Raw genomic sequence first — 12,552 nt, 5'->3', positions numbered from 1 at the left:
TTATGTGGCCGTCTTTATGTGATGAGCAATGTTTCCTCCTGTCGCTCTATAAAGTCTGACTCTAAATGATATTATTGGAAAACTTGGTGAATTCAGGAGGTTGTGACTGCCGCCCCCTGTGTGACTTGTAGTACTGTGTCCCCCCCCACACCCAGGAGGGTCCGTCTGAGCAAAGCACGGGGACGATTATATAATGTATAAGACCATGTGCACATGAAGGTGTTTGAGGACTTTTTTGTAGTTTTAAAATCCACCAGAAAAATTACTAAAAAAAAAAAACACTTGAAAGACTCTTCCTTATTCGTTTCTACTAGAAAACCACTTGTTCACGTTTCATCTTTTGAGCATTTTTTTTTTCACTTCAAGTTTTAATAAACTCCAGATGGGAGAAAGGAAAGCGAATGTGTCTTCTAGGAAGCGGCTCCTGATGGAAAACGCTCCAAACGAGGCGCTGTCCAATCTGAAGCTGCGAAAATCAGAACTATTCCAAAACTTCTTCAGGAAATGAAAAAACTTCTAAAAATCTCCCAGATTTCCGGAGCGTTTCCTGTAGAAAACTCATCAAAAAAAAAAAGCCAATGCATGTGCACACGGCCTTAGATAAGCTGCAGACATTGCTTCCTAACGTAGGAGGACTCGAACCCCTGACCTTTCCTGTTGTATCTCTGTCCTATAGGAGGCGTATACGCGGGTCCTCATGGGGAATATCGAGCTGAGCAGACTTGTGTTCCCACCTCGCACTGCCGGTATCTTCATTTAATTACTTTTTATGGCTTTTATTATCATTGTGGAGTAACGGAGAGTGTCGGCATGGCCTCTTCTGCAGCGCAGAGCGGGGGGGGGGGGGGTGAAGTATCTGGTAATGTATCAGAAATGGTGAAACAATGTATCAATATTCTCAGTGACTCCACACTGTTACCATTGCTGGCCGCCTTTATTAACCAGTACCTGATAATCATACATATTTCCTGACAAATATTCCTTAGAGTTCTGATGATAAATCATTTACCAGGACTTCCCTTTAATATCCTCTAATCTGATTTTTTTCGGATCCCCTCCCGGCTCGTGCGACGGATGTTTGTGTCTTCCTTATTTGCAGGCAGAGCCATTGAATCAATAGCCAGACGAGCCCTATGGGAGGTGGGACTGAACTTTGGCCACGGCACCGGACACGGGATTGGAAACTTCTTTGCTGTCCATGAATGTAAGTGAACCCCTGGGAACAGCAGCGCGGGGGGGGGGGCACCGCTAGTATAGATTCACATGTAGCGGTTTTGATGCATTTCTTTTTTTTGTGAAGAACAGACTTTGGCTGAAATTCTCGGCATTTTGATGAGGTTTTTGTGCAGTTTTTGTTGGGATTTTTCTGCTGCATTTTTTTTTTGCTGTCTCAAAGGGGAAAAACTGCAGTAAAAACACTGAACAAATTATCGAAAATACAAAGAAAAACTACGTCCCTTCATGAGAGATTTTTAGAAATCTCATTATTTTGCTGTTGCTGTAAAACACTGTTTTCTGCCTGAAAAAAAAGGATGGAAAAACACCTCAAAAGCGCTCCATGTGAACGCGTCCTTCCTGTTATTGCGCTTGTTACTCTGTATAATATTTCTATTCTCGGTCGTACATTAATTACTATTGTGACTCCTGCTTCGCTCCAATATTTCTATTTCTCCATATTCCTGGATATTTTAGGGCCGGTCGGACTTCAGACCAACAACATCCCTCTGACAAAAGGCATGTTCACATCTATCGGTGAGTCCGGCCTCTAATCGCTGACGTTTCCTGCAGGTGATTGCTCTTTATTCTGGATCTATAGGGGGCGCTGTGCCTCCATTCTTCATTCTGGATCTATAGGGGGTGCTGTGCCTCCATAATACACTGATACTACACTCCTCAACATTTACAAGAATTACAGATTACAAGAATGGTGGCAGTGATCCCCTCCGTCCTCTGAGTGATGGACGTGTCTACACAATCCATCGGGAGGTGTCTGCACAACATTGTGGCTACTAGCCGGACCTCCGGCTATAACTGCTCCATTGACTTCACACTATAGCTTTCAAAGGCTGTCATGTGCAGAGCAAGACAGCAATGGAGGTCCGTCCTTCTCAGCGACGAGTCTCACTTTTGTCTTGAATGTTAAGTATAAGAAGAGGGGTGCACCATATACCAATTTATTTAAGGATGAGTGCAATATCCTGCATTGGATATAGCAACAATAAAGGGGAGAAGGAAAGAAACAATGCAAAAAGGAATATGCACATCAAGTAGCAGAGCATAAATATCCAAATACAAAAGTAAGAATCAAAATATAACCACAATAATCATACATTTGCAAAAATAAATATTGCATATAAGCCCAAACCCTGGCATCCCTGAGGATGGGTAGCTAATAGTATTATGCCCAAACTGTACAGATACAGTGCCTACAAGTAGTATTCAACCCCCTGCAGATTTAGCTGGTTGACACATGCGGAATTAACTTGGCATTGTGACATTTGTACTGTAGATCAGCCTGGAAGTGGGAAATGCACTGCAGCAAATTTTTTTTTTTTTTTTTTTTAAAAACGTTAAAAGTTAATTCAGAGTGTCATTTATTATTCAACCCCTCAAACCACAAGAATTCTGTTTGGTCCCCCTAAAGTATTAAGAAGTAGTTCAGGCACCAAGAATAATGAGCTTCACATGTGTGGATTAAAGATCTCTTTTCCCAGCCTTTTCTGACTATTTAAGACCCTCCCCAAACTTGTGAACAGCACTCAGACATGGTCAACATGAGAAAGACAAAGGAGCATTCCAAGGCCATCAGAGACAAGATCGTGGAGGGTCACAAGGCTGGCAAGGGGTACAAAACCCTTTCCAAGGAGTTGGGCCTACCTGTCTCCACTGTTGGGAGCATCATCCATAAGTGGAAGGCTTATGGAACTACTGTTAGCCTTCCATGGCCTGGACAGCCTTTGAAAGTGTCCTCCCGTGCCGAGGCCAGGCTTGTCCGAAGAGTCAAGGCTAACCCAAGGACAACAAGGAAGGAGCTCCGGGAAGATCTCATGGCAGTGGGGACATTGGTTTCAGTCAATACCATAAGTAACGTACTCCACCGCAATGGTCTCCGTTCCAGACGAGCCCGTAAGGTACCTTTACTTTCAAAGCGTCATGTCAAGGCTCGTCTACAGTTTGCTCATGATCACTTGGAGGACTCTGAGACAGACTGGTTCAAGGTTCTATGGTCTGATGAGACCAAGATCAAGATCTTTGGTGCCAACCACACACGTGACGTTTGGAGACTGGATGGCACTGCATACGACCCCAAGAATACCATCCCTACAGTCAAGCATGGTGGTGGCAGCATCATGCTGTGGGGCTGTTTCTCAGCCAAGGGACCTGGCCATCTGGTCCGCATCCATGGGAAGATGGATAACACGGCCTACCTGGAGATTTTGGCCAAGAACCTCCGCTCCTCCATCAAGGATCTTAAGATGGGTCGTAATTTCATCTTCCAACAAGACAACGACCCAAAGCACACAGCCAAGAAAACCAAGGCCTGGTTCAAGAGGGAAAAAGTCAAGGTGTTGGAGTGGCCTAGTCAGTCTCCTGACCTTAACCCAATTGAAAACTTGTGGAAGGAGCTCAAGAATAAAGTCCACATGAGACACCCAAAGAACCTAGATAACTTGGAGAAGATCTGCATGGAGGAGTGGGCCAAGATAACTCCACAGACCTGTGCCGGCCTGATCAGGTCTTATAAAAGACGATTATTAGCTGTAATTGCAAACAAGGGTTATTCCACAAAATATTAAACATAGGGGTTGTATAATAATTGACCCACACTTTTATGTTTAAAATTTAATAAAATTCAACTGAGCAACATAACTTTTTGGTTTGTAAGATTTATGCTTCTGTTCATAAAACCTACTCTCGTTTTCTGTTTGAAGGCTCTAACTTATTTGTATCTTATCAAACCAGCTAAATCTGCAGGGGGTTGAATACTACTTGTAGGCACTGTACATATAAGGGTATGTAGGTGTATACCAATGTGTGATAAATCGGGCTCAACTGAGCCTAGCTGAGACCTGATCCCAAGGGACTGAGTCAAATCATATACCCATAGATGCAAATTGAAACAGGAAAAATAGATTACCAAGTGGAATACCAATTGGGGAAAGCGAATGGTATAAAGTATCGAGGTTCTACATGAGGCCCATGCGTATCGCCGTCCAAGCGGCTTCATCAGGGCAGGGACCTATATTTTGATTCTTACTTTTGTATTCATGCATGGTATTACGGGGTTGCATTGGTTTTGATCCTGTATTTTCTGGATCAATATTACTTGCAATAACTATTTTTTTGCACATGGTCTACATTATGGTCTGTGGTCTCTGTTTTTAATTGTTTTTAGTGTTTTTTGGTGTGCAACAAAATTAGTTAAAACTTCTTGATATTTATGGTCTGTCACTTGATGTGAATATTCTTTTTGCATTGTTTCTTTCCTTCTCCACTTTATTGTCACTTTTGTCTTGGATCCTGCCCGCCAGTCTGTCTAACAGTCCTGCCGGCCAGTCTGTCTAACAGTCCTGCCGGCCAGTCTGTCTAACAGTCCTGCCGTCCAGTCTGTCTAACAGTCCTGCCCGCCAGTCTGTCTAACAGTCCTGCCCGCCAGTCTGTCTAACAGTCCTGCCCGCCAGTCTGTCTAACAGTCCTGCCCGCCAGTCTGTCTATCAGTCGAGCCCGCCAGCCTGCCTACCCGGAGCACCTGCCAAGTTACCTGCCATACCCGCGCCTGCTCGTTTACCCGGAGTACCCGTCTGGCTATCCACTGTACTCGCCTGCTTGTCTTCCCGGATCACCCGCTAGCCTACCTGCCGTGCTCATCTGCTGTACCCGTCAGCTCCTGTCATCTGACCCGTGGGATTCACCTGCTCTCACACAAAGTCGGTCCCAGAGTGGCACCTGGTTCACCTGCCCGGTCCCTCCCTGGTTCACAGAGTCGACTAAGCCGCCGTGTGACCTGGGTCGGTCCGAGTAGGCACTTAGTCACGCCCCTCTGGTCCCTCCTTGCATCAAAGCGCAGAGGTTCCACCACCCGAATCCGTAACACAAGGTTCCCAGCCCAGACATCGATGGTCAAGCCCCGAAGACCCGAGCGACGCTAGTCAAGGTTCCCAGCCCAGACGTTAACGGTCAAGCCCCGAAGATCCAAGCGACGCCAGTCAAGGTTCCCAGCCCAGACGTCGAAGGTCAAGCCCGCGAAGATCCAAGCAACGCCAGTCAAGGTTCCCAGCCCAGACGTCGACGGTCAAGCCCCAAAGACCCGAGCGACGCCAGTCAAGGTTCCCAACCCAGATGTCGATGGTCAAGCTCCAAAAACCAGAGCGATGCCAGTCAAGGTTCCCAGCCCAGACGTCGACGGTCAAGTCCTGAATATCCGAGCGACGCCAGGCAAGGCTCCCAGCCCAGTCGTCGACGGTCAAGCCCCAAAGACCCGAGCGACACATGTCAAGGTTCCCAGACCAGATGTCGACAGTCAAGCCCCGAAGATCCGAGCGATGCCAGTCAAGGTTCCCAGCCCAGACATCAACGGTCAAGCCCCGAAGATCCGAGCGACGCCAGTCAAGGTTCCCAGCCCAGACGTCAACGGTCAAGCCCCGAAGACCCGAGCGACGCCAGTCAAAGTTCCTCACCCGGGTGACGTTGGTCGACAAAACGGGAGCAGGCTGCGGTGGCACGGTTCTCAGACGTCAGTAGCAGGACGTCGCAGGAGCTCCGGAAGTGTCAGATCAGAGATTCACGGTCGGGTCGGTGACCAGGAAGGACGTGCGAGATGGGCCCTTACCTCTGATAGAGACATATGGTACCGGGCGCGGATAGAGGGAAAGACAGGAGTCAGACGGGGACCAGCAGACGCCAGAGCGGCATCGCGAAAGTGGATAGAGCGTTACGGGGGAAACGGGCAGCGAGTTGTGATAGGAGCAGAGTATTGCCAAAGATTTAAAAGACTGCAGCTCGCCCAGTAAAGTTCATATAGTTCCCCTTCCCTCCAGTAGATCATTATAAACCACCAGCCCTGAATTCTAGTGTATTCTGACCATTTATTCTGTTCTGTGATTTCCTGCTTATTTTACTGTCAAACGTTGTAAAGAAATTGTTACCATATAATACGTGTTTTACAATTAATATTAGTTGTTAAATAAATAAAAGAAATATCCTGTTGTTTTTCCTGTTTCTCCGCTGTTGCATACTTTACCTGCATTATATTAATCGGGACGTCATTAGGCAGTGATTACACAGAAGCTGCTGGCAGCAGATCTTGATGATTTGTACATTTAACAGCAGAACCTTCCTCAGGCAACCATTAATGACCTCAGTGACAGCAGCCGAGGCTGGAGGTGCCGGGATTTCTGCACGAGGTTCAGACACCGGACTTGAGATATCCAGATGGTTTAAGATATTTTGTTCCCATTTTTTTCAGATCAGTAACTTGTCTCTATCCTATGATTTCTAGAATTCCACCACTTTTAAATCTTGGTGTTGTAATTCCAATGTTAAGGAGTGTATTACAGGGGCACTGTGGCTGGCATTATTACGGGGGCACTGTGGCTGCCACTATTACGAGGGCACTGTGGCTGTCATTATTATGGGGGCACTGTGTCTGTTATTACAGGGGCTGGCTGTCATTATTACGGGGACACTATGGCTTGCACTATTACAGGGACACTGTGGCTGTCATTATTACGGGGGCTCTGTGGCTTGCACTATTACGGGGGCTCTGTGGCTTGCACTATTACGGGGGCACTGTGGCTGTCATTATTACAGGGGCACTGTGGCTGTCATTATTACAGGGGCACTGTGGCTGGCACTATTACAAGGGCACTGTGGCTGGCACTATTACGAGGGCACTGTGGCTGTTATTATTACAGGGGCTGGCTGTCATTATAGCGGGGGCATTGTGGCTGTCATTATTACGGGGGCACTGTTGCTTGCACTATTAAAGGGACACTGTGGCTGTCATTATTAAGGGGGCACTGTGGCTGGCACTATTACGGGGGCACTGTGGCTGGCACTATTACTGGGGCACTGTGGCTGGCACTATTACTGGGGCACTGTGGCTGGCACTATTACTGGGGCACTGTGGCTGGCACTAATACTGGGGCACTGTGGCTGGCACTATTACTAGGGCACTGTGGCTGGCACTATTACGGGGGCCCTGTGCCTGGCACTATTACGGGGGCCCTGTGGCTTGCACTATTATGAGGGCCCTGTGTCTGGCACTATTACGGGGGCACTGTGGCTGTCATTATTACGGGGGCTCTGTGGCTGGCACTATTACGGGGGCACTGTGGCTGGCACTATTATGAGGGCCCTGTGGCTGGCACTATTACGGGGGCACCGTGGCTGGCACTATTACACTGGGGCTTCTACCCTAGCAGCAGCTTTGTGGTTGGACTGTTGCTGGGGGGGCACTGCAGCCATTGCCCCCTCACACCTTCACTATCCCCCTTTCTTTCCTAGAGCCCGGTTACTATCATGATGGAAGCTTCGGGATTCGTATTGAGGACATTGCTGTGGTGGTGGAAGCTGAGACCAAGGTTTCTTTCTTTCCATCTCTTTTGTATCTATTTTTTTGCTATGTAGAATAATATCAGGGCTCAGAGTATACAGAGTATATAAGGGCTGAATCTGAGAAAGAATAACACAAGTATTAAGGTATAATTGTTACATTGTATCGCACCTCCCCGTACCCGTCAGTGTGGATAGTGGGCGCTGTCGCTTAGTCCGGATGGGCGTATGTCACAGTCCGTATACAGACCGCAGCGGTCGGACTGACCTGAACTTACAACCTTGTGGTCACATATGGGCTTGTTAGTTCAGGTTGGGAGACCCCGGGGGGCGATCCGGCAACTGCAGACCATGAAATACGTCCATCTGAACCTGGTCTTTACAATCTCAGTACTCATATATAGCACCAACCTACTCCGTAGCGCTGTACAGGGAGTATGCTCACACTGCCCCATGTCCTAACCTTGGTTCACAGTCTACGGCTCCTAATCCCAGCGGACAAACACGAGTCGCCATTTCTATGTTAGAGACGTTCATCGTGTCCAGCAGTGATCTGTGCGCACAGAGGGAGGACATCTTACACACAGGACACTGATGGAGCCGAAGAATAAAGTCTGAACTGGCATCTAGATTGAGATTTCTCCTGGTTGTCGAATGTGACGATGGCCACTAGAGGGCAGTCTGCTTTCTCCAATGATTCCTATGGCTTCATTGTGTGTCCAGATGAGAATGACTTTGTGTTTAGTATTTCTCCAATGTTTATGATACATTTAGATACATAGTAACGCTGGATTGTGAGGGGATGATTAACCCTTTCTGTTCTCTCGCCCCTTCCCTTCTCAATATCTCCTTCTTTCTCTCTGACTGCAGAACATTTTTGGAGGGGAGAAGTATCTCACATTTGAGACTGTGACCTTAGTCCCATATGACAGAAAGTTAATTGACACGAGCATAATGACCGACGTGCAGGTGAGTAGTGAGCACAACCAATAGAACAGCAGGACTCCTGGCAGAGGACCTAGCGGATACAATTGATTCCTGGCAGAGGACCTTGCGGATACAATTGATTCCTGGCAGAGGACCTTGCGGATACAATTGATTCCTGGCAGAGGACCTTGCTGATACAATTGATTCCTGGCAGAGGACCTTGCGGATACAATTGATTCCTGGCAGAGGACCTTGCGGATACAATTGATTCCTGGCAGAGGGCCTTGCGGATACAATTGATTCCTGGCAGAGGACCTAGCGGATACAATTGATTCCTGGCAGAGGACCTTGCGGATACAATTGATTCCTGGCAGAGGACCTTGCGGATACAATTGTTTCCTGGCAGAGGACCTTGCGGATACAATTGATTCCTGGCAGAAGACCTTGCGGATACAATTGATTCCTGGCAGAGGACCTTGCGGATACAATTGATTCCTGGCAGAGGACCTTGCGGATACAATTGATTCCTGGCAGAGGGCCTTGCGGATACAATTGATTCCTGGCAGAGGACCTTGCGGATATGATTGATTCCTGCCGGAGGACCTTGCAGATACAATTGATTCCTGGCAGAGGACCTTGCGGATACAATTGATTCCTGGCAGAGGACCTTGCGGATACCATTGATTCCTGGCAGAGGGCCTTGAGGATACCATTGATTCCTGGCAGAGGACATTGCAGGGTCCTGGTGACATTCCTGTGTGTTTCCTGGCCGGATCAGATCTCAGTCAATGATCCCCATCTGGGTGCATCAGTCACAGCGTTGTGATCACTGATCTTCCACATGGAACCATAGACCTCAATACTGGGACCATTATAAGACTGATGGCAAACTGGTCGTAGTGTTGGAAGAGTTAGTTATACCACGTGGGCATGGGTCAGATGGTCGAGGGCATTAGTTGGTGGCCATTGGCCTGTAGGTAGCAGTAGTGAGGCAGTGGTAATAGTGTTGGTCCTACTCTACCATTATGGCAGCGTTCACATTATGACTGTAGTGCTGGGACACAGATCACATCACTGCGGGCCTCAGGCAGATGGATAACGTCTATGGAAGGGTCACCGATTATGCCCCTGGGGGCAGCGATCGCATAGTTAAAGGCAATGTTGGGGTATTGATCATACCATCGGGGGCAGACATTTAAAGGCAATGCACCTGACAGTAATTATACCATTAGTAGAACTAACCAGACAGTTAAAGGCAATGTTTGCGGCACTGATCATATCATTGGGGGCAGCGATCAGATAGTTAAAGGGAGAGTTTAGAGCAGGGATAATACCGTTTGGAGCATAGATACTATAGTGTGAGGCAGAGTTTGGGGCACAGGTGGACACAGATAGATGATGGCCCCTTCTTTGGAGGTGGTAGTGGCCCCCTGACCTCTCGGGCCCCTGTGCGACCGTACAGGTTGCACTGGTGATATGTCCGCCCCTGGTTTGGGGTACTCACTATATAGAGAGGGCTCTAGTGATAGAGACAAGTCCACATCATACATTTTGTCTTCTTGTGTAGATTCAACATGTGGACAAACATTATGAGAAGATCCGAAAAACTCTGGGACCCGTATTACAAAAACAGGAACGTCACGAGGCATTCCGATGGCTGGAGGCAAACACCAAACCCCTGTCGCATGGAGCCGTCATGGCAGCCTCCATCGGAGTCCTCATTGTAACCTCCATCACCAGCCTGTGCATACACCTGACCACGGCGTGAGATAATGTCGCCATCCCCCCGTCCAGGCACCGTGCGGCCGTCACTACGAATAGACATTCATCAGACTGTATGTAATCCCTCTGCAGCGAGGAACGAGGCGCCATGTAGATCGCACCCCGGGGTATGAAGGCAGGGACTCCTCATAATAAATGCTGGGGAGGAATCAGATCTGGTCTGTGCTTTATTGTTTCTGCATAAAGATATTGCATTAATAAATATGTTGGTGGCTGTAGAGGATTCTGCAGGGAGGACATCGCATGAGGCCAGCCTCCTCGCCACTCCCCATAGAAACCTATGGAAAGTTCACCCCCCGGGACCTGATAAACAGCCACCGAGCTATTGCCCAAGTACAGGAATCCTACACTTGTAGTTATTGCAGGATTCCTGTATTACACATTAAATACCATTATACAGAATTAACAGCACAAGTTCGGAGTATTAGGATTTTCCAGTATTCTGCTTTTCGTGACTGTTGTGTGTAGTGATGTCCACTAGAGGGCAGACAACTCCCTGTGACAGTGCCACCAGCACAGAGCCGCTGCTGACAACCTAAGACGGAGCCGCTGCTGACAACCTAAGACGGGGCCGCTGCTGACAACCTAAGACGGAGTCGCTGCTGACAACCTAAGACGGGGCCGCTGCTGACAACCTAAGACGGAGCCGCTGCTGACAACCTAAGACGGGGCCGCTGCTGACAACCTAAGACGGGGCCGCTGCTGACAACCTAAGACGGGGCCGCTGCTGACAACCTAAGACGGAGCCGCTGCTGACAACCTAAGACGGGGCCGCTGCTGACAACCTAAGACGGAGTCGCTGCTGACAACCTAAGACGGGGCCGCTGCTGACAACCTAAGACGGAGCCGCTGCTGACAACCTAAGACGGGGCCGCTGCTGACAACCTAAGACGGGGCCGCTGCTGACAACCTAAGACGGGGCCGCTGCTGACAACCTAAGACGGAGCCGCTGCTGACAACCTAAGACGGGGCCGCTGCTGACAACCTAAGACGGGGCCGCTGCTGACAACCTAAGACGGAGTCGCTGCTGACAACCTAACACGGGGTCGCTGCGGACAACCTAAGACGGGGCCGCTGCTGACAACCTAAGACGGGGCCGCTGCTGACAACCTAAGACGGAGCCGCTGCTGACAACCTAAGACGGAGCCGCTGCTGACAACCTAAGACAGGGCCGCTGCTGACAACCTAAGACGGAGCCGCTGCTGACGACCTAAGACGGAGCCGCTGCTGACGACCTAAGACGGAGCCGCTGCTGACGACCTAAGACGGGGCCGCTACTGACAACCTAAGACGGAGCCGCTACTGACAACCTAAGACGGAGCCGCTGCTGACGACCTAAGACTGATTTGTCCAGCTCCCACTGTGGAGGGAAATATTGTATAATAAATGCAAAGAAATAGTTTTTCAAATTCCTAAACAGAGTTCATCCTCCCAAATTATAAAGTGATCAGACAAATCTCAACAATTTCCTGAATGGATATTAGACTGGTGATCTACAGACCCCAGAGGAGAGCACCAATCATCACTGCGAAGGAGGGATTACACACGGTTATTGGCATCTGTGGATTACGCGCTGTTATGGGGGGATCTGTGGAGACGCGCTGTTATGGGGGATCTGTGGATGACGCTCTGTTATGGGGGATCTGTGGATGATGCGCTGTTATGGGGGATCTGTGGATGACGCTCTGTTATGGGGGATCTGTGGATGATGCGCTGTTATTGGGATCTGTGGATGACGCTCTGTTATGGGGGATCTGTGGATGACGCCCTGTTATGGGGGATCTGTGGATGACGCTCTGTTATGGGGGATCTGTGGATGATGCGCTGTTATTGGGATCTGTGGATGACGCGCTGTTATGGGGGATCTGTGGATGACGCGCTGTTATGGGGGATCTGTGGATGACGAGCTGTTATGGGGGATCTGTGGATGACGCCCTGTTATGGGGGATCTGTGGATGACGAGCTGTTATGGGGGATCTGTGGATGACGCCCTGTTATGGTGCTGTTATGGGGGATCTGTGGATGACGCACTGTTATGGGGGATCTGTGGATGATGCGCTGTTATTGGGATCTGTGGATGACGCTCTGTTATGGGGGATCTGTGGATGATGCGCTGTTATTGGGATCTGTGGATGATGCGCTGTTATTGGGATCTGTGGATTACGCGCTGTTATGGGGGGATCTGTGGAGACGCGCTGTTATGGGGGATCTGTGGATGACGCGCTGTTATGGGGGATCTGTGGATGAAGCACTGTTATGGGGGATCTGTGGATGATGCGCTGTTATGGG

General features: G+C 48.9%; 1 protein-coding gene across 2 annotated transcripts in view; it reads left to right on the top strand.

Moving 5' to 3' along the window:
* XPNPEP2 (X-prolyl aminopeptidase 2) overlaps nt 1-10,415 on the top strand; it is a 112,884-nt gene extending 102,469 nt beyond the window's left edge. For both annotated transcript variants that reach the window (XM_073642185.1, XM_073642186.1), the window contains exons 16-21: nt 677-746; nt 1,100-1,204; nt 1,693-1,752; nt 7,507-7,583; nt 8,425-8,523; nt 10,049-10,415. In XM_073642185.1, coding sequence (XP_073498286.1) covers nt 677-746; nt 1,100-1,204; nt 1,693-1,752; nt 7,507-7,583; nt 8,425-8,523; nt 10,049-10,249 — 612 coding nt within the window. In that variant the 3' untranslated portion in view covers nt 10,250-10,415. The remainder of the gene's footprint in view (nt 1-676; nt 747-1,099; nt 1,205-1,692; nt 1,753-7,506; nt 7,584-8,424; nt 8,524-10,048) is intronic.
* The last annotated feature ends 2,137 nt before the right edge of the window (nt 10,416-12,552 follow it).

The sequence above is a fragment of the Phyllobates terribilis genome, unplaced genomic scaffold (genome assembly GCF_046119375.1).
Source record: "Phyllobates terribilis strain yellow unplaced genomic scaffold, ASM4611937v1 Scaffold_7__3_contigs__length_470593459, whole genome shotgun sequence".
NCBI lineage: Eukaryota > Metazoa > Chordata > Amphibia > Anura > Dendrobatidae > Phyllobates > Phyllobates terribilis.
This window is presented reverse-complemented; position numbering and strand designations above follow the sequence as displayed.